General features: G+C 42.8%; 1 protein-coding gene, 1 long non-coding RNA gene and 2 pseudogenes across 4 annotated transcripts in view; 3 read left to right on the top strand and 1 right to left on the bottom strand.

Moving 5' to 3' along the window:
* The window catches only part of PRSS38 (serine protease 38), a 32,812-nt gene extending 24,694 nt beyond the window's left edge, over nt 1-8,118 (top strand). For both annotated transcript variants that reach the window (XM_086408094.1, XM_086408093.1), the window contains exons 4-5: nt 6,982-7,121; nt 7,594-8,118. In XM_086408094.1, the coding sequence (XP_086264220.1) occupies nt 6,982-7,120 (139 nt within the window). In that variant the 3' untranslated portion in view covers nt 7,121; nt 7,594-8,118. The remainder of the gene's footprint in view (nt 1-6,981; nt 7,122-7,593) is intronic.
* Nucleotides 2,199-8,067, bottom strand: LOC147368027 (uncharacterized). Its single transcript, XR_015166405.1, has 2 exons — nt 7,930-8,067; nt 2,199-2,818 (listed from the first exon to the last, which is right to left on the bottom strand). It is a non-coding gene; the product is annotated as an uncharacterized LOC147368027 (long non-coding RNA).
* A 6,726-nt stretch (nt 8,119-14,844) lies between the features above and the next one.
* LOC147368025 (uncharacterized) lies at nt 14,845-22,130 on the top strand (annotated as a pseudogene). The gene is made up of 2 exons (XR_015168483.1): nt 14,845-14,909; nt 19,981-22,130. The product of XR_015168483.1 is annotated as an uncharacterized LOC147368025 (transcript).
* Nucleotides 21,693-22,535, top strand: part of LOC147368024 (uncharacterized) — a 32,363-nt pseudogene continuing 31,520 nt past the window's right edge.

The following is a 22,535-nucleotide window of genomic DNA, read 5'->3' as shown; positions in this document are numbered from 1 at the left end:
TTCCGTGTCCTTCACCATCTCCCAGAGCTTGCTCAAACTCGTGTCCATTTAGTCAGAGATACCATCCAACCATCTTGTCCTCTGTCATCCCCTTCTACTCCTGCCTTCAATCTTTCCCAGCATCAGGGTCTTTTCCAAAGAGTCAGTTCTTCCCATCAGGTGGCCAAAGTATTGGAAAGTATTACAGCTTCAGCATCAGTCCTTCCAATGAATATTCAGGATTGATTTCCTTTAGGATTGACTGGTTTGATCTCCTTGCAATCCAAGGGATTCTCAAGAGTCTTCTCCAACATCACAGTTCAAAAGCATCAATTCTTTAGCGCTTAGCTTTCTTTATAGTCCAACTCTCACATCCATACATGACTACTGGAAAAACCATAGCTTTGACTAGACGGACCTTTGTCAGCAAAGTAATGTTCCTGTTTTTAATATAGTATGTTTGTCATAGTTTTTCTTCCAAGGAGCAAGCATCTTTTAATTTCATGGCTGCAGTCACCATCTGCAGTGATTTTGGAGCCCAAGAAGATAAAGTCAGTCATTATTTCCATTGTTTCCTCATCTATTTGCCATGAAGTGATGGGACTGGATGCCATGATCGTAGTTCTTTGAATGTTTAGTTTTAAGCCAACTTTTTCACTCTCTTCTTTCACTTTCATGAAGAGGCTCTTTATCTCCTTTTTGCTTTCTGCCATGAGGGTGGTGTCATCTGAATATCTAAAGTTAATTATATCTCTACTGGAAATCTTGATTCCAGCTTGTGTGTAATCCAGCCTGGCATTTTGCATGATGTACTCTGCATATAAGTTAAATAAGCAGGATGACAATATATAGCCTTGACATACTCCTTTCCAATTTGGAACCAGTCTGTTGTTCCATGTCCAGTTCTAACTATTGCTTCTTGACCTGCATACAAATTTCTCAGGAGGCAAGTAAGGTGGTCTGGTATTCCCATCTCTGTAAGAATTTTCCAGTTTATTGTGATTCACAGTAAAAAGCTTTTGCTAGTCAATGAAGCAGATATTTTTCTGGAATTCTCTTGCTTTTTCAATGATCCAATGAATCTTGGCAATTTGATCTCTGGTTCCTCTGCCTTTTCTAAAACCAGCTTGAACATCTGGAAGTTCACATACTGTTGAAGCCTAGCTTCAAGAATTTGAGCATTACTTCACTAGTGTGTGATCAGATCAGATCAGTCACTCAGTCATGTCCAACTCTTTGCGACCCCATGAATCGCAGCACTCCAGGCCTCCCTGTCCATCATCAACTCCCGGAGTTCACTGAGACTCACGTCCATCGAGTCAGTGATGCCATCCAGCCATCTCATCCTGGGTTGTTCCCTTCTCCGCTTGCCCCCAATCCCTCCCAGCATCAGAGTCTTTTCCAGTGAGTCAACTCTTCACATGAGGTGGCCAAAAGTACTGGAGTTTCAGCTTTAGCATCATTCCTTCCAAAGAAATCCCAGGGCTGATCTCCTTCACAATGGACTGGTTGGATCTCCTTGCAGTCCAAGGGACTCTCAAGAGTCTTCTCCATCACTACAGTTCAAAAGCATCAATTCTTCAGCACTCAGCCTTATTTACAGTCCAACTCTCACATCCATACATGACCAGAGGAAAAACCACAGCCTTGACGAGACAGACCTTTGTTGGCAAAGTAATGTCTCTGCTTTTGAATATGAGATGAGTGCAATTGTGCAGTAGTTTGAGCATTCTTTGGCACTGCTTTTCTTTGGGATTGGAATGAAAACTGACCTTTTCCAGTCCTGTGGCCACTGCTGAGTTTTCCAAATTTGCTGGCATATTGAGTGCAGCACTTTCACAACATCATCTTTTAGGACTGAAATAGCTCAACTGGAATTCCATCACCTCCACTAGCTTTGTTCATAGTGATGCTTCCTAAGGCCCACTTGACTTCACATTCCAGGATGTCTGGCTCTAGGTGAGTGATCACACCATCATGGTTATCTGGGTCATGAAGATCTTTTTTGTATAGTTCTTCTGTGTATTCTTGCCACCTCTTCTTAATATCTTCTGATTCTGTTAGGTCTATACCATTTCTGTCCTTTATTGTGCCCATCTTTGCATGAAATGTTCCCTTGGTATCTCTAATTTTCTTGAAGAGAGCTCTCGTCTTCCCATTCTATTGTTTTTCTCTTTCTTTGCATTGATCACTGAGAAGGCTTTCTTATCTCTCCTTGCTATTCTTTGGAACTCTGTATTCAAATGGGTATATCTTTCCTTTTCTCCTTTGCCTTTAGCTTCTCTTCTTTTCTCAACTGTTTGTAAGGCCTCCTCAGACAACCATTTTGGCTTTTTTGCCTTTTCCTCAGTTTGATCACCACCTCCTGTATAAATTTACACACCCCTGTCCATAGTTCTTCAGGCATTCTGTCTATCAGATCGAATCCCTTGAATCTACTTGTCATTTCCCCTGTATAATTGTAAAGCATTTGATTTAGTTCATACCTGAATGGCTTAGTGGTTTTCCCTACTTTCTTCAATTTCGCCTGAAATTTGCAATAAGGAGTTCATGATCTGAGCCACAGTTAGCTCCTGGTCTTGTTTTTGCTGACTGTATATATAGCTTCTCTATCTTCGGCTGCAAAGGATGTAATCCATCTGATTTTGGTATTGACCATCTGGTGATATCCATGTGTATAGTCATCCCTTGTGTTGTTGGAAGAGGGTTTTTGCTGTGACCAGCATGTTCTCTTGGCAATACTCTGTTAGCCTTTGCTCTGCTTGATTTTGTTCTCCAAGGTCAAATTTGGCTGTTACTCCAAATTTACCTTGACTTCCTACTTTTGCATTCCAGTTCCCTATGATGAAAAGGAAATCTTTTTAAAATTTTATTATTTTATTGAAGATTAATTGCTTTACAGAATTCTGCTGTTTTCTGTCAAACCTCAACATGAATCAGCCATAGGTATACATATATCCTCTCCCTTTTGAACCTCCCTCCTATCTCCCTCCCCATCTCACCCCTTTTGTTGTTAGTTCTAGGAGGTCTTGTAGGTCATCATAGAACCGTTCAACTTCACCTTCCTTGGCATTAGTGGCTGGGGCATAGACTTCGATTACTGTGATATTGAATGGGTTGCCTTGGAGACAAACAGAGACCATTCTGTAGTTTTTGAGATTGCACCCAAGAACTGCATTTTGGACTCTTTTGTTGACTATGAGGGCTACTCCATTTCTTCTAAGGGATTCTTACTCACAGTAATAGATATAATGGTCATCTGAATTAAATTCACTCATTCCAGTCCATTTTATTTCACTGATTCCTAAAAATGTCAGTGTTCACTCTTGCCATCTCCTGTTTTACCACTTCCAACTTACCTTGATTCATGGACCTAACATTCCGGGTTCCTATGCAATATTGTTCTTTACAGCATCAGACTTTACTTCCCTCACCAGTCATATCTACAGCTGGGCACTGTTTTCACTTTGGCTCAGCCTCTTCATTCTTTCTGGAGCTATTTGTCCACTGTTTTCCAGTAGCATATTGGGCACCTTATCGACCTGGGGAGTTCATTTTCAGTGTCATATCTTTTTGCCTTTTCATCACATAAATACCAAAGTTTATTTGTCTATTCTTCTGTTGACTGACATTTGTGTTGTTTCAGTTTTGGGGTCCTGTGAATAAAACTCTTATGAACATTCTTTTACAACTGTCTGTATGCACATGTGCTCTCATTGCTCTTGGGTGCTTACATGACAGTGAGATTACTTATTCATGTAGTTTTGAGAAACTGCAAAGGATTTTCCAAAGTGTGTGTACAATTTGACACTCTCTTCAGCACGACTATGAGCTACAGGTCTGTTTGTTGGACTACAAGTCTTTATTTTACCTTCATTTTTACAGATAATTTCCCTAGATATAGACTTCTGGGTAGACAGTTTTCTAGTTTAATTTTGTTTTGCAATAGTCTGATTCATTGTCTTCTGACTTGCATAGTTTTTAATGAAAAACTTGTAACTCTTATCCTTGATCCTCTGTGTTAAATATTTCCCACTCTCACTGCCTTAGGATTTTCCTTGACTTCATTTTGCAGCCATTTGACTGTGATCATTCCTCCTTCCTCCCTTTTCTTTTGCTGCACTATATGGCCAGCGGGATCCTAGTTTCCTAATCAAGGATCGAACCCATGCCCCCTGCGGTGGAGGTGTCTCAACCACTGGACCATCAGGGAATTCCACTGACTATGATGTTTGCTTGTTTTATTCTGGTGTGGGGTTCTCTGAAATTCTTGAATCTGTGATTATTATAGTCTTTAATCTTGGAAAATTCTTGTCCTTTATATCTCCACATATTTCTTATGCCCTACACTCTCTTCTTCTGGGACTAATTCCACATATGTTACACTGCTATTTTCCTACATCTCTTAAGGTTTTGCTTTATTCTCCACTCTTTTTCTTTTGTATTTTAGCATGGATAATAGCTATTGACCTATCTTCACATTTGCTGATTCTTTCCTCATTTTTGTCCAGTCTGCTGAAACACCTGTTGAAGAAATTTTAAAATTTCTGATAGTGTGTATTTCTGGCATTCCCAATTGATTGTTTTTTAATAGTTTCCATATCTCTGCTTTAAAATTCTTCATTTTTTTTCATGCTTGATTACTTCTTAATTTCTTTAACGTATTAATCGTAGCTACTTTAAAGTTCCTTTCAGATACTTTCAATGTTTCAATCATCTCTGGGTCTGATTCTGTTCAATGTTACATCTCTTGACAGTGGGTCCAGTGTTTTATTTCCCCTCCCCCCATACCTGTGTGTGTATGTGTGTGCGTGTATCTTTTCATTTTTGGTTGAATGCCAGATATTAAAGAAGAACACTTAAGACTAAAGTCTCTGTACCCCAAAACAGGCATTCCTCTTCTGCTAAACCGTTAGGATGTGGAAGGTCTGATTCAGGCTAGTGAGAACTTGAACTGGGTTGTGGCTTCTGCTGTTGGTCTTGGCATCTGGGATTTTCCAGGGATGTGGGACTGTTCTGCTCTTCCTCCAGAATAGTGCACCTGTACCAGGCCCTGAGGACAGGAGTATGTGGTGCCTCCCACCACACACTACTGGTAGGAGGCCTTTGCTCCATATGTGAGAGGTAAGCAAAATGTGTTCTTTCAGGTCCCCAGTGGTAGGTGGTAATCTTCTGAACACCTACACTGAGATGTTCTCTCTGTGGTCCCTTGCTCTGCCCCAAGTATATTGCATGAGCTGCTAGTGAAGGCCTAGGAGAAAGACCTACCAGTGAGTGCAATCCTCCTCTTGTCTGATTTCTCAGCATTCTGAACTGGCATCCTGGCCCACAATTGCATAGCTCATTGAAATTATAGCTGGCTGACTTCTCCCTTCCACTTTGTGTTACACCTCTTCCTCTGTACTGTGCTAGTCATTTTCAGAGCTCATCATTCTGGATCTCTGTCCACCTGGTTCCACGTGGGCCTTGGTGTCTGTGTAAACATGACTAGGATGTTTTCTTCTACCTCTACACTGTCTTTATTCAATGTCTCAGGTGCTCCACAAGGCTTTTCACTCTTAACTGGTTACAACTCAGCCTTCTAGACCCGTGTGAGCTCTGGGAACTATCAAGTCTCATCTGGCTACTCTGCCCTTCCTGTAGAATTGTGTACTGTGTACCCATGGCTCAGGGTCCAATGGCAGACTGCAGGCACTAAGGCCTCCTGTGCTCCCCCAGGGGTCTTTCGCTCTGGCGTACCCTGATTCTGGCATCCACCTTTGCAGACTCCAGCTGCCTGTGCGCCTCTTCATGTTACAGCCTGGAATGTGCTCCAAGAAGGATGATGAGGCCCTTACAGACCTTACCTCATCTGTTCTGTTTTCTCAGGGGCCACAGCTGTGCCCTGCCCCATGTTGAATGGGAAATAATTGCCTCCTAGGTAAATATGTTTACTGCTAGCTGATGGTAGAGGCAAGTTCACTCCCAGTTACCCCAATGTGGGCACAGTGAAAGGCCTCAGATAGATTTTTAGCTGGCTTAGTAGTTAAAAGTATTTTCCAACTGTATTTTACTACATTGCTTCTCCAGGATCACCAACCTTGAGTTTTTTTATTCCTTCTATTAACCATCTAATTTTTCCATGGCTTCTCTCCTGATACTGCCTTGCCAGTGCACTCAATAGAAACCACAAACACTGCTGACATTCTACTTCCCATCATCTTCCTTTGAGGTACACATTTGTTTACTCTAAAACTAATTCCCCTCTGGCACAGACTACACTATCCCCAAATAGATGCCCCTCCCCCCCCAATACCCACTCAGACCTGTCTTTAACCTGTGAGAATGACCCCTTTCTAGGCAGAACAGGATCACTTATGCATTGGTCAGGCAAGTACAGGTTTCCTAGGACCAATTACCATATCCATTGGCAGAGACAAGGACACATGGGATAACAATCCACAAAACTTACTTCCCTGGTGACTCAGATGGTAAAGCGTCTGTCTACAATGTGAGAGACCTGGGTTCAATCCCTGGGTTGGGAAGATTCCCTGGAGAAGGAAATAGCAACCCACTCCAGTACTCTTGCCGAAATAGCAACCCACTCCAGTACTCTTGCGGTGAAAATCCCATGGATGGAGGAGCTTGGGGCAGGCTACTATCCATGGGGTCGCAGAGAGTCGGGCACGACTGAGCGACTTCACTTCACTTCTTGCTCACATTCTGTCATCCATTCACTCTCAGCTGATGGAGCTGTTTGCACTTGAGCTGCGACAATGGGGATGTAATGGGATGAACCAAGTCTTGGCTCTTACATCTCTCTCAGGAAATGTCACGTGGCACATATTTAAACTCTACTGACAAAAGCCTCGGTCTCCATTGCAGAAAAGGGAGCCACATGGAGGGTGGGAGCAAGAGAAGGAGTTCTGGTGTGAGCCCACTAAGCCTTGGGGGAGCTCCAGTGTGTGCCCTGGGGAAAAGGAGTGAGAAGACCGTTCACTGGGCCTGCACTGCTTTTGACAGGCGACACTTCAAACAAGCTGCAGGAGGTACAGCTGCCTCTGGTCCCATTCCACTTGTGTCGACTGCTCTATGGACAAACAGACATTCTGCCGGACATGCTGTGTGCCGGAAACTTCAAGGACATGAAGACTGCATGTGAGGTGCGACCCACTGTGGGAATGGGAGGCTAAGCCCAGGGATTTCAGATGTTCTATATGCTTTAAGCTAGGAGCACTTCTGCTGGGTGGGTCAATGGTCCCCAACAGCCTTGTTCCTATGGGGCTCAGAAGTACATCTCCATGCAGCCATGGGTTGAGCGGGAGACCACAGGGTGGCTTATGTGCAAATGCAGCGCAGGCCTCGGTCAGGCCCTGTGAACCCCAGTGCTGGCCAGAGCAGCCCAGGGCTCCACGTTTTCCCAGGGGCCATGCTGACTGTCATCCCACAGCACCTACCCTCTACTTGCGGGACAGTGTAGTGAACACTGCTTGCCTGCAGCAGGGCCTTCCCACTGACGAGGTGGGGCTGCATGAGTGGCGGGAGCCTGGGTCTATCCCACAGTGTTGGCATTGGGCCGCCCGCATGCAGGAGGCCCCAAACTCCCAGTTCACAAGAAACTCCTCTTTTTTCCAGGGTGATTCTGGGGGCCCGCTTGTCTGTGAATTCGACCGCACCTGGGTGCAAATTGGAGTAGTGAGCTGGGGGCAGGGTTGCGCATACCCTATGTATCCGACAGTTTTTGCCCGAGTCTCCTTTTTCTCAAAATGGATTCATCATCACATAGAAAACACACCCCTACCTCTTCAGCCACTCCCTGCCCTCTCCTCTACTCTGGGGGCCATCATCAGTGTCCTTATGACCTCATTGGCTGCCCCGTCAATGCTGTAAGAACCAAAACCCTCACCCAGCTTCCTCGCGGCTGCATGCCTCCATCCCTGCCCAGCTCCAGCCCCTCAAGCCCTCACCCACCTGAGCAAACTGAGGGCCATCAGCCAAGCTCACATGCAAGGTCCGGGAGGAGACTGACGAGGGCCACGCCCAGGAAGGCAGAGGCTGGTCTCATCACAGAAGGGTGGCGGTTCACGGGAGGGCAGAGTACATTTGTTGAGTGCTCCGGGCACCTAAGATTTGAGAAGATATTAAATGTTTACAAAGCAAGTGTCCCAGAAATCCTATATTTATCTTTCGACACAGAGTACAGCCTCCCTTTCACATGCAGAGTATGTTCATCACCCTGCCCTGTCAGAATGATGGGCAGAAGGGTGAGAGAAGGATAAACCAAACTACAGCATGTCTAGAGAGGACAACCATGTAAACACTGGTGTCTGGATATAGAATCCAGGGTGTGACCAAAGCTGGGGCAGAGGGAAAGTCATCATCTTAAAAACAGACCTATCAATATCAGAGTATTAAATACTTAAACATCTAATTTGGAAAATGGAAAACATGAGCTGAGAGTAGGCATGCAAAGGAAACTTAAAAAGGTAAAAGCAGAAATCAAAAGCCAAACAACAGAAAAAGCCAAACAACAGAAAACACTAAAATTAACATTTTAGAAATACCAATTTTAACAAAAAAACAAAAAGTAGGAAAGGACATCATGAATTTAATCAAGATATGATGTGAAACTAAAAATACACAAAGTAAGAAATGACAAGGGGGATATATCCACTGAACATAAAAAATTTAAGAAATCTTAAGAGATATTATACAACTCTATGTAAATAAAGTCAAATGAAAGGTATCACTTTTTAGGAAATAACTAATTTACTGAAACTGATCCCAGTACAGACTGAAGGCTAGAGATCAAATTCCAAAGAAGAAATGGGGAAATTTAAGAAAAAAAAAAAAAAACTCTATCCTAGTGAAAGGCCTTAGCTGAGATGGCTTCCTTGGGAATCACATCAGGCCTTTAACCACAGGATTGTCCCAGTGCTGTCCATTCTGTTCCAGACACAGACAAAGGAGGAGAGTGTTGTGAAGACAAAAACTAATCACACACAAAAAAACTAAGACAATGCAACCTATCAATTAACAAAAATCCTGATGAAATATTAACAGAATTCAACATTATTTTTTAAGTAATTCATTATAATCATGTAGGAATTATTCCAGTAATGCAAAGATAATTATTAGAAAACCCATAGATATAATTCACAATATTATTGCTTTTCTAAGGAGAATAAAATTAATGAAAAAATGTTTAACACATTCAAAATCCATTTCCAACTTTAAAAAAAGGAACCGATGGATAATAAGATATATAGTGTATTAGTCGCTCAGTCGTGTCTAACTCTTTGTGCCCCCATGGACTGTAGCCCAACAGGCTTCTATGTCCATGGAATTTTCCAGGCAAGAATACTGGAGTAGGTCGCCATTTCCTACTCCAAGGATTCATCCTGACCCAGGGATTGAACACAGGTCTCCTGCATTACAAGCAGATTGTTTAGTGTCTGAGCCACCAGGGAAGTTCAGTAAGATATACATATATATATATATATATATACATATATACACATCAGCCTAAAAGCTAGCACTTTCCTCAGTGAGGGAATGAGCGCCTTTATGCTGAAATTAGGGTCACAGAAAGGTTGTTCCTTTATCCCTTGCTCCTTAATACCATATTGGAAGATTGACCACCACAGCCACACTAGAGAATCATCCAGGGAAATGGAAAAGGGCCTTTTAATCTATCTCCTATTTTAAAACTTAGAAGGACTTCCCTGGTGGTCCGGTGGTTAAGACTCTGTTCTTTCAATGCAGGGGGCGGGAGTTCAGTCTCTGGTGGGGAACAAAGATTCCACATGCCATGCAGCAAAAATAAATACATTTTAAAAAAATAAATAAAAATTAAAAATGATATAAAACTGAATTTCTTTAAAAAGAAGACTTAGAGGATATCTGGAACACCCAAGAGAAAACTATGAAACTACCACAAATAGAAAGCTCAGTAAGGTCATTAGATAAAACATGACAAAATCAGTCTATATTCCCATTTTAAGATACACGATGAAAGACAAAACACCAATTATAATAGCAATGAAAGAGATAAGATAACTATGACCTTAACAAAAAACGTGAAAATTCATATGAGGAAATCCTTAAAATATTCCTGGGGGGGGGGGGGGAATAAAAACCAAAATATCATACACAAAAATAAAAAGTAGATTTGGATGAATGATAAGATATCCTAGATTCTTGAACAGACAACTCAAAATGTGTTTTTCTTTTCTGGAGTTAGATAAATTGATTTCAAAGTTTATAGCAAAACACAGATAGGTGAGAAACCCAGGAATAAAACTAAATTCAAGTCATGGTCGGGACTAAGCCAGCAGAAATTAAACTATCCCCCAAAGATGCTCAGATATGCAGATGACACCACCCTTACGGCAGAAAATGAAGAGGAACTAAAAAGCCTGTTGATGAAAGTGGAAGAGGAGAGTGAAAAAGTTGGCTTAAAGCTCAACATTCAGAAAACTAAGATCATGGCATCTGGTCCCATTACTTCATGGGAAATAGATGGGGAAACAGTGGAAACAGTGTCAGACTTTATTTCTGGGGGCTCCAAAATCACTGCAGATGGTGACTGCAGCCATGAAATTAAAAGATGCTTACTTCTTGGAAGAAAAGTTATGACCAACCTAGATAGCATATTCAAAAGAGAGACATTACTTTGCCAACAAAGGCTTGTCTAGTCAAGGCTATGGTTTTTCCGGTAGTCATGTATGGATGTGAGAGTTGGACTGTGAAGAAAGCTGAGCACCGAAGAATTGATGCTTTTGAACTGTGGTGATGGAGAAGACTCTTGAGAGTCCCTTGGACTGCAAGGAGATCCAACCAGTCCATTCTAAAGGAGATCAGCCCTGGGTGTTCTTTGGAAGGACTGATGCTAAAGCTGAAACTCCAGTACTTTGGCCACCTCATGTGAAGAGTTGACTCATTGGAAAAGACCCTGATGCTAGGAGGGATTGGGGGCAGGAGGAGAAGGGGATGACAGAGGATGAGATGGCTAGATGGCATCACCGGCTCAATGGACGTGAGTTTGAGTGAACTCCAGGAGTTGGTGATGGACAGGGAGGCCTGGCATGCTGCAATTCATGGGGTCGCAAAGAGTCAGACACGACTGAGTGACTGAACTGAACTGAAAAGATGCTACAATAATAATATTCCATAAACTTGACAATTTGTGTCTGTGCATACACACAGTGGATAAAACACTCAGAATTGAGCCCAAATATATGCTGCTGCAGTCCATGGGGTCACAAAGAGCTGGACACGACTTAGTGACTAAACAACAATAACATTGTTGGAAAATCAGTGTATGGGAAATGTGTCACTTTAAATCACTGAAGATGTTTAAATTTTCAAAAGTGCGATTTGACATGGTCATATAAAGTTGGTCTTAGAAACAGTATACACCCTGACCAAGTAGACTTTTTTCCCAGCAATTTTGGAAGGGCTGATGTATTGCTGATTCTGCTGGTGATGCCAGTTGTCTCACTGTATCTCACTGTACACACTGTTCATTGAACCCAGGGTAGGTAAGGCACAAGCTAAGAGGCAGGAAGAGGACTCAAGGAGCCACAGAACTGTAGACAGATTTATTCTCTCCTGGCTGATGCAGCAGTCATAACAGTACACACACTATATTCTCTTCTGTTGTGGCTGATCCAACAGCCAGCTGTGAGACAGCAGTAAGGTGCCGCCACTTTCTAAGTGAAGCTCATATATCCCTACAACACAAAGTAGCTCACGACCAAGTTAGCACCTCCTTACGCGCATGCGTGGCACTAAAAATCATCTCAGCTGTTACATAGTCAATATTTACAAAACATGGGGTGAGAGAGCCTGAACATACCAATTTGCTGTCTCCCCCTCAGGGTCTCTTGCTTCACATTCAGTGCCCAGTCCATCTTCTGTGATACTCCCTTGCAGAGTAACACTGACCCTTGGATTTATATCTTGCAACAGCAGTAGCTACAACAACAAACAGTTGCATCCCCAAGACATAGCAAAACCCAAGGCCAGGTATCACCTGGAACTCGTGTTGCAGCTCTTGCCCTCACGGGGCTAGAAGGGCCACCCACCACATGTGCAGTGCCTTTATCTTCCACGGCCAAGTCCAGTCCACTGTCTGTCTATGTGAGACTTCAGGAAAGCCTCCACAGGGACAACTCTGCCTCTGTGGAGCTTTTATATTAAGGACCCGCAAAATCGCCCACAGGCACTGGGCCCACCCCTTCAAGGAGGGGATCTTTGTGGCAATCACAGCCCACCCACATGATTCCAAATGCTTTCACACTGTTCTAAATCTGCAAGAGAATCAGAATTAGTACCACATCTTAGAACACAGCCTTTACAGTGTACTGTTCTACTAAACCTACATCCCAGGACACAGCCTTTACACTATGCCTTCGCACAAATCAGCCCATATTTGCATCCGCATAACCCATTTGGGACCCCTGCCAGTTCAGGCCCCCTTCAGGGTCTTTACATTTTCAAAATGGCATCTTGCAAGCCATCCCTCTACCTCTCTCAGTAAGGACCCACAAAACCCCCGACAGGTGCCGGGCCCACCCCTGTGTCCCAGAGTCACAAAAGCCAAGCTGCCAAGGTTCCCCTGGCTCTTGTCAAAACTGCTTACCCAAGTGGACCAACTCTGCCTGAGTATATGGTTTAACTGTCGTGAACTCAGTCACCCTGGGGGCCCCTTGAGGATGCCTCCCCCAGGCCACATGAGGTGCTCATGCTTCACTTTCTGCTGTACATGAATGGGCCTCACTGCCAAGTGGGAACCCACAGTCTCATTAACTTTCATCATCAGTGTCACTTACTGCCTCGCTGTCAGAGATGCTGGATTCATCAGAGCCACGGTGTTCTTGCTCTAACGCCAATATACATTGCTCTAGTCCTGCCGAGCATCTCCACACATCGCGCACCAGCACAGCATCACTGAGAGCACTGTCCATATTCGCCTTCAGGGCGGTCAGGAAAATCCACCCCACAGTGCCAGGCAGTCTGTGCAGCCTTGTTTGGCAAATGGGAACTCACCGCCTGTAACACCTTTTCAATGCTGTGCAGTGAACTGTCCACCACCTCCCAGTCTTCCACCAGATCCCAGGCTGAGAGAATCGCAGCCACATGGTACCACACGCTATATGGTGGCCACTGGCTTCCTCCATCGAGTGGAGCCTCAGGCTCCCCTACCTGCTGGGTATCCTGCCCACTACACCAATTATATTGCTGATCATCCAGTTTGCACTGTTCACTGAACCTAGGGTTCAGTGAACCCTAGGGTAGGCAAGGCGCTAGCTAAGAGGCAGGAAGAAGAGTCGAGGAACCATAGGGACTGCAGACGTGTTTATTCTCTCCTGGCTGACGCAGCAGCCATAGCACTATATGTGCTATATTCTCTCCTCTTGTGGCTGATCCAGCAGACACAGCCGTGAGGCAGCAATAAAGTGCCGCCACTTTCTAAGTGAAGCTCATATATCCCTACAACACAAAGTAGCTCATGATCTAGTGAGCACCTCCTGACGCGCATGTGCAGTGCTACAAATGATCTCAGCTGTTACATAGTCATTATTTACAAAACGTGGGGCAAGAGAGCCTGAACACTCCATCTTGACCAGTTTGCTCTCTTCACACAGCTGAACACCAGAATTCTTTAGTACAAAACATACCCGTATTCATTCCAGGTACCAGTCACAAAGTATTTGTTGGGCACTGCTGTGAACCAAGCACTGTCAGGGCCTTGGAGTGACAAGAGGCACCAAAGCAATTAGTCTCTGCTGTCATTGGCCTTGTGTTTTGGCATGAAGCTGAGACAAAGCTGCACTCAGGGCCAGAGTGATGCATTCCCATCATTATGATCTGTAACACGAGTATTTTAACAGCAATATGTTAAGATAAACTCTTAACTTCATTTGATATCTTTCCCTGTGTCTCCTTCATTCTCATCCGGGGCCACTGGGGATTCAGCTAAGGATGTATTCTTATTTACATTGTATACATCCTTCTGTAAAGAGGTAAGTAATTGCTAGCCATCTGGGTACAGCAATGCTGCCAGGAATACTCAGGCCCTGTATGTAGGACACAAGCTAGTCTGCAAGTGAGAGTTAAGTTTTCACTACACAGGTCAAGATGGAAGCTCTACCCTGTCAGGAATAGAGTTAATAACGCAGCATGTGCAGTAGTAAACATACCAAACATCTTCTGTTGGAATGGAAATTGATGAAACACAACTTACCCAAGTCTCTGTGTCAATCAGGCAGAAAGCTTACATGGTAAAGTGGCCAATGGAAGCTGAGTGCTTCATGCATCCAAGCTGATCTTCATGCCTCAGTTCCTCTTCCTAATCTGCCTTAGCAAAGTTTTCTGGTTCCTGGTGAAACAGCACACATGATGGCTGCAGATGCAACCAAACTGCCTGGAAAAGTAAGTGCTCCAATGACACAACCCCCACACACATATATCAGTGCATCAGAGACCACCACTCAGGAGAACAAAGTGGCAACTTAAACTGCATTTTGAATTGCTCTTATGGAGGCCTTAATAGCAGATTAATTTGTACATTTCTCAGTATTATTGATCAAACTAAAATTCAAATAATGACAGCAGGGAGTAACCCAGTCAAACAATAACCAAGAAAAAAAAAAGAAGCCAAAACTGCAAATCACACACACACAAAAGTTCTTAGAGACAAAACTTGTCTTACTATATCCAAATGAAAACAAAACTCATGTCAAAATCATGAAGGAAATAAGGGTAACAGTTATGAGAACCAATTGACAAAGAATGAAAATAACAACAGAAAAGATGAAGCAGTTTATGAGAACCAGGACACTCTAATAACCAACTGAAGAAGCAGAAGTGAAGGTGACAATGCGTAGGGAAAGGGCCAGCAGGGTGGGCACAGCGGGCTGTTTTGATGAATTTGTTGACCTTGGGTAAGTCCCACGTTCTTACGCTGTGAGTACAAGTTCATCAACACAGTTAATGTGAGAGAATTTGTTTTTCAGGCATGATCTCAATAATATTTACAGAGAATCAAACAGAACATACATCTAGAAGTTTCAACCAGTGTTTAAAAATGGCTTTAGGGAGCTCCATACTACCAGCAAGATGGTGGAGCAGAAGGATGTGCGCTCATCTTCTCTTGCAAGAACACTAAAATTGCAACTAGCTGCTAAAAGCTTTAATTGGATTAAAGATTTACTGAGCATGGTTCTGCCCTCCAGAGTAAGACCCAGTTTTCCCCACAGCCAGTCCCTCCCATCTGGAAGCTTGCACAAGCCTCTTATCCTCATCAATCAGAGGGCAGACAGAATGAAAACCACATTTACAGAAAACTAACCCAAATGATCACATGGATCACAGCCTTGTGTAAGGCTATGAGCCATGCCGTGTAGGGCCACCCAAGACAGACGGGTCATGGCGAAGAGTTCTAACAAAATGTGGTTCACTGGAGAAGGGAATGGAAAACCACTTTAGTATTCTTGCCTTGAGAATGCCATGAACTGTATGAAAAGGCAAAAAGATATGACACTGAAATATGAACCTCCCCAGGTCAGTAGGTTATGCTACTAGAGAAGAGCAGAGAAATAGCTCCAGAAGGAATGAAGAGGCTGAGCCAAAGCAGAAATGATGCCCAGATGTGTCTAGTGGTGAAAGTAAAGTCCAATGCTGTAAAGAAGAATATTGCATAGGAACCTGAAATGGTATGTCCATGAATCAAGGTAAATTGAAAGTCGTCAAACAGGGGATGGTAAGAGTGAACATCGACATTTTAGGAATCAGTGAACTAAAATAAGACAGGAATGGGTGAATTTAATTAAGATGACCATTTCTTTAAGGGATTCTTGCCCACAGTAGTAGATAATTATATAGATATTAGTAGATAATTGTATCTATTACTGTGGGCAAGAATCCCTTAAATGGAATAGCCCTCATAGTCAACAAGAGTCCAAAATGTAGTACTTGGGTGCAATCTCAAAAACAACAGAATGATCTCGGTTTGTTTCCAAGGCAAACCATTCAATATCACAGTAATCCAAGTCTATGCCCCAACCACTAATGCTGAAGAAGATGAAGTTGAATGGTTCTATGAAGACCTACAAGACCTTCTAGAAATAACACCAAAAGAAAGAAAGAAAGAAAAAAAAGATGTCCTTTTCATCATAGGGGACTGGAAGGCAAAAGTAGAAAGTCAAGATATACTTGGAGTAACAGGCAAGTCTGGCCTTGGATTACAAAATTAAGCAGAGCAAAGGCTAACAGAGTTTTGCCAATGAACGTGCTGATCATATCAAATACCCTCTTCCAACAACACAGGCGATGACTCTACACACAGACGTCACCAGATGGTCAACACCAAAATCAGACTGATTATATTTGTTGCAGCCAAAGATGGAGAAGCTCTATACAGTCAGCAAAAACAAGACCTGGCGCTGACTGTGGCTCAGACCATAGGCTCCTTATTGCCAAACTCAGACTTAAATTGAAGAAAGTACGGAAAACCACTAGACCATTCAGGTATGACCTAAATAAAATCCCTTACGATTATACAGTGGAAATGACAAATAGATTCAAGGTATTAGACCTGATAGACAGAATGCCTGAAGAACTATGGACAGAGGTTTGTGACATTGTACAGGAGGCAGGGATCAAGACCATCCCCAATGGGAAAAAACTGCAAAAAGGCAAAATGGTTGTCTGATGAAGCCTTACAAATAGCTGAGAAAAGAAGAGAAGCTAAAGGCGAAGGAGAAAAGAAAAGATATACCCATTTGAATGCAGAGTTCCGAAGAATAGCAAGGAGAGATAAGAATGCCTTCTTAAGTGTACAATGGAAAGAAACAGAGGGAAACAATAGAACAGGAAAGACTAGAAATCTCTTCAAGAAAATTAGAGATACCAAGGGAACATTTCATGCAAAGGTGGGCACAATAAAGGACAGAAACAGTATTAAAGAAGCAGTATCTAACAGAAGCAGATATTAAAAACAGGTATCAAGAATACACAGAAAAACTATACAAAAAAGATCTTAATGACCCAGATAATCACAATGATGTGATCACTCACTTACAGCCAGACATCCTGGAGTGTGAAGTCAGGTGGGCCTTAGGAAGCATTACAACCAACAATTCTTGAAGGTGATGGAATTTCAGCTGAGCTATTTCAAACCCTAAAAGATGATGCTATGAAAGTGCTGCACTCAACATGCCAGCAAATTTGGAAAACTCAGCAGTGGCCAGAGGACTGGGAAAGGTCAGTTTCATTCCAAGTCCAAAGAAGGGCAATGGCAAATAATGTTGAAACTACCGTACAATTGTGCTCATTTCCATACTAGCAAGGTAATGCTCAAAATCCTTCAAGCTAGGCTTCAACAGTATGTAAACCAAGAACTTCCAGATGTACAGCTGGGTTTAGAAAAGTCAGAGGAACCAAAGATCAAATTACTAACATCCACTGGATCATAAAAAAATCAAAGGAATTCCAAAAATATATATATTTCTGCTTCATTGACTACACTGAAGCCTTTGACTGTGTGGATCAAAACAAACTGTGGAAAAAAATTTTTAAATAAATTTATTTATTTTAATTGGAGGTTAATTACTTTACAATATTGTATTGGTTTTGTCATACATCAACATGAATCTGCCACAGGTATACACGTGTTCCCCATCCCTAACCGCCCTCCCTCCTCCCTCCCCGTACCATCCCTCTGGGTCGGAAAATTTTTAAAGAGATGAGAATACCAGACCACCTTGCCTGCCCCCTGAGAAACCTGCATTCAGGTCAAAAAAGCAATAGTCAAAACCGTACATGGAACAATGGACTACTTCAAAATTTGGAAAGGAGTACATCAAGGCTATATAATTATCACGCTGCTTATTTAACTATATGCAGTATATATCATGTGAAACGTCAGGCTGGGTGAAACACAAGCTGGAATCAAGATTGCCAGGAGAAATATCAGTAACCTCAGGTATTAAAGTTTTATTGTTCAGTCGCTCAGTCATGTCCAACTCTTTGCAACCCCATGGATGGCAGCACATCAGGCTTCCCTGTCCTCCACCATCTCCCAGAGCTTGCTCAAATTCACATCCATTGAGTCAGTGATGCCATCCAATCATCTCATCCCCTGTCATCTCTTTCTCCTCCTGCCTTCAGTCTTTGCCAGCATCAGGGTATTTTCTAATGAGTCAGCTCTTTGCATCAGGTGGCCAAAGTATGTAAATAAGCAAATCAGTTCAGTTCAGTTCAGTTGCTCAGTCGTCTCCAACTCCTTGCGACCCCATGAATCACAGCATGTCAGGCCTCCCTGTCCATCACCAACTCCTGCAGTTCACTCAAACTCATGTCCATTGAGTCGGTGATGCCAGCCAGCCATCTCATCCTCTGTCATCCCCTTCTCCTCCTGCCCCCGAATCCCTCCCAGCATCAGGGTCTTTTCCAATGAGTCAACTCTTCGCATGAGATGGCCAAAGTATTGGAGTTTCAGCTTCAGCATCAGTCCTTCCAATGAACACCGAGGACTGATCTCCTTTAGTATGGATTGGTTGGATCTCCTTGCAGTCCAAGGGACTCTCAAGAGTTCTCCAACACCACAGTTCAAAAGCATCAATTCTTCGGCACTCAGCTTTCTTCACAGTCCAACTCTCACATCCATACATGACCACTGGAAAAACCATAGCCTTGACTAGATGGACCTTTGTTGGCAAAGTAATATCTCTGCTTTTCAAAATACAGGTTGGTAGATAATACCACCCTAATGGCAGAAATCCAAGAGTAACTAAAGACCCTCTTGATGAAGATGAAAGAGGAGAGTGGAAAAGCTGGCTTAAAACTCAACATTCAAAAAACTAAGATCATGGCATCCAGTTTCATCACTTTATGGCAAATAGATGGGAAAAGATGGAAACAGTGATAGATTTTATTTTCTTGGGCTCCAAAATCACTACAGACAGTGACTACAGCCATGAAATTAAAATATGCTTGCTCCATGGAAGAAAAGCTATGACAAACCTCGACAGTGTATTAAGAATCAGAGACATCATTTTGCTGACAAAGGTCTGTATAGTCCAAGCTATGGTTTTTCCAGTAGTCATGTATGGACGTGAGAGTTGGGCAATTAAGAAGGCTGAATGCTGAAGAATGAATGCCTTTGAATTGTGGTGCTGGAGAAGACTCTTGAGAGTCCCTTGGACTGCAAAGAGATCAAAGCAGTCAGTCCTAAAGGAAATCAACCCTGAACATTCATTGGAAGGACTGATGCCAAAACAAGCTCCAATACTTTGGCCACCTGATGTGAAGAGCCGACTCTTTAGAAAACCCTGATGCTGGTGAAGATTGAGGGCAGGAGAAGGGGATAACAGAGGATGAGATGGTTGGATGGCATCATCGACTCAAAGGACTTGAGTTTGAGCAAACTCCGTGGGATAGTGAAGGACAGGGAAGTCTGGTGTGCTGCTGTCCATGGGGTCGCAAAGAGCTGGACATGGCTAAGCAACTGAACAACAACAACAAAAAGTGGCACATGTAATACGAACTTTCCAGTTGTTTCTGAATTATTGGTAATAGGAACTATTCATGACAGAAGACTGACAACATAAATGTATGTGAAAATTTGCAGCTGGATATTCAGCATGAGAAAACTCATATGGGAGAGCTCTTACAGATATGATAAAAATGTGAAAGCTCTCAGATATGTGAAAGATGATCATAAATTTCAAACCCTGAAGCAATCTTTTGAATGTAATGAATATGGAAAAGTTTTACATAATAAGATTGTCTGTATTACAGCTAAGAGGTTGCTAACAGGAGAGGAATCCTGTAAGGATAATGAATTTAGGGAAAACTGTGATAAAGCAACTGTTTTAAAAATTAGAGGATAATTACTTTACAATATTGTGATGGTTTTTACCATACATCAACATGAATTAGCATTAGGTATATATGTATGTCACATCCCTCTTGAATCCCCCTCCCACATATCTTCCCATCCCACCCCTCTAGGTTGTCACAGAGGACTGGTACAGCAACTCTTTTTAACTGCATGAGAACTGGCACAAAGGAGAAATGTTTTGATCTTAACGAATGTGGTAAATCCTACGACAAAACCTCCATTGTGGAATACAATGAAGATCACATGGCTATGACACACTATTAATGTAATGAAAATGGGAATAACTTCAGTAGGAATTTACCCCTCACTCACCCTCAGAGAACTGTTATAGAACAAAGTGCTTTTGAAAGCACTAAGTGTGAAGAACTTGAGCCAGAGTTCAGCCCATACAGTACACCAGAAGACACAAACTAAAGATAAATTCTGTGTTTATAATAGATTTACAAATGCCTTCTACCAGAAATTAGACCCTACAATACATCAGAGAACTCACAAAGAAGAGAAATTCTACCAAAGTGATAAATATGAGAAATCCTCCCATCAAAACTCATCCCTCAATGTACATCAGCAATTTGCCATAGGAGAGAAGTCATTTGAACTTATCGAATGTGGGAAATTCATTTATCAGAAAGAACACCTCATTCAACATCAGAGGACCCACTCAGGTGTAAAACCTTCTGAATGTGAGAAATATGGGAAATCCTTTTGTTCAAATTCACATCCTATTCATTATTCCAGAACCCATATGGGGGTCAATCTCTATAAATGTAATGAAGGTGGTAAAACTTTTGCTGATAACTCAGTCCTCAAAGCACATCAGAGAATTCACACAGGTGAGAAACCATATGAATGTAGTGAATATAAGAAAACTTTTGCCCATAATTCAAACTTCAGAGTGTTGCAGGAGGGGAGACCCCCTTCCAGGGGCCAAGGATGGGCTCTTTTCTAACACTCAGAAATGAATGGTCCAAGGAGACACACGTGCTGACAAAGCAAGAGACTTTATTAGAAAGGGGCGGCCAGGCAGAGAGCAGGAGGGTAAGGAACTCAGGAGAACTGCTCTGCACGTGGCTCACAGTTTCAGGTTTTATGGTGATGGGATTAGTTTCTGGGCTTTCTTTGGCCAATCACTCTGACTCAGAGTCCTTCCTGGTGGCACATGCATTGTGCAGCCAAGATGGATGCCAATGAGAAGGATTCTGGGAGGTGGTAGGACACGTGGCATCTCCTTTTGATCTTTCCCCAATTTTTCTGGTTGGTGGTGGCTTGTTAGTTCCATGTTCCTTACTAGGACCTCCTGTCATAAAATAACTCACACAAATGGTTACTATGGTGTCTGGCCAGGGTGGATGGTTTCAGTCAGTGCTGTGCTGTGCTGTGCTAAGGCACTTCAGTCGTGTCCAACTCTATACAACCCTATGGATTGTAGCCCATCAGGCTACTCTGTCCATGGAATTCTCCATTCAAGAATATTGGAGTGGGTAGCCATACCCTCCTCCAGAGGATCTTCCTAACCCAGGGATCAAACCCGGGTCTCCTGCATTGCAGGCAGATTCTTTTTTTTTTTTTTTGCAGGGGTGTCCCAAGGGAAACAATGTTGCAACTTGTTTGTCCTGGTTGAGGCCTGTGTGTGTGAAATGTCCAGTGCTCACCACTCACTTGCCTCCTCTCCTGGCCATGGTGTGAATGCAGCTCTGGGTTGGTTTAGCCTCCAGCTTCCGGCTGGGTCTCTTAGAGGGTTTCAATTTGAGGAAACTCCCTATGTCAAATTCTGCACCTAAAGTCGCACTTTACTAACATTTCATATTATATTACTCAAAAAATGCCTGAAATATGGCCATACGACAGTAATCGAACTAGAAGGATTACAAGAGCTCAGAGGAGTCACCCTGCTGGCAGAGCGGGAGCTGATGGCACCTGCATGCAACAGGAGGGGACGTTGAGGCTCGGAGACTTGGTGACCTGTGGCCCAGGCCCCCAGTTAGGAGAGAGGTAGGCAGACCCAAGGCCTTGAGCCTGAAAGCTGATCAGGGGAGACTGCTCATCAGTACAGCGGCTCAAGACGGCAATTTTCTAGAATCTATTAATATTAAAAATGCACACACACTTTCCCTCAGCAGTTTGCCTTCTAATAATTTTTCTACAGGAACATGTTTCTACAGGAACAAAATGATGCATTTCCTGCTACATTTTTTGTAATTGCAAAAAAAGGAAAAGAAATATTTGTCAGTTGAGAACTATTTGGGGCTTCCCCAATGACTCAGCAGTAATCTGCCTATGATGCAAAAGATGCTGATTTGAAGATCCCCTGGAGGAGGAAATGGCAAACTACTCCACTATTCTTTTTTTTTTTTTTTAAAGTGTTCTAGTTTCATTCTTTTACAAGTGGTTGACCAGATTTCCCAGCACCACTTGTTAAAGAGATTGTCTTTAATCCATTGTATATTCTTGCCTCCTTTGTCAAAGATAAGGTGTCCATATGTGCGTGGATTTATCTCTGGGCTTTCTATTTTGTTCCATTGATCTATATTTCTGTCTTTGTGCCAGTACCATACTGTCTTGATAACTGTGGCTTTGTAGTAGAGCCTGAAGTCAGGTAGGTTGATTCCTCCAGTTCCATTTTTCTTTCTCAAAATCGCTTTGGCTATTCGAGGTTTTTTGTATT

This window comes from Bos grunniens, chromosome 7, assembly GCF_055505025.1.
Source record: "Bos grunniens cultivar Pamir isolate PY7600 chromosome 7, Bosgru_T2T1.0, whole genome shotgun sequence".
Taxonomy (NCBI): Eukaryota; Metazoa; Chordata; class Mammalia; order Artiodactyla; family Bovidae; genus Bos; species Bos grunniens.
This window is presented reverse-complemented; position numbering and strand designations above follow the sequence as displayed.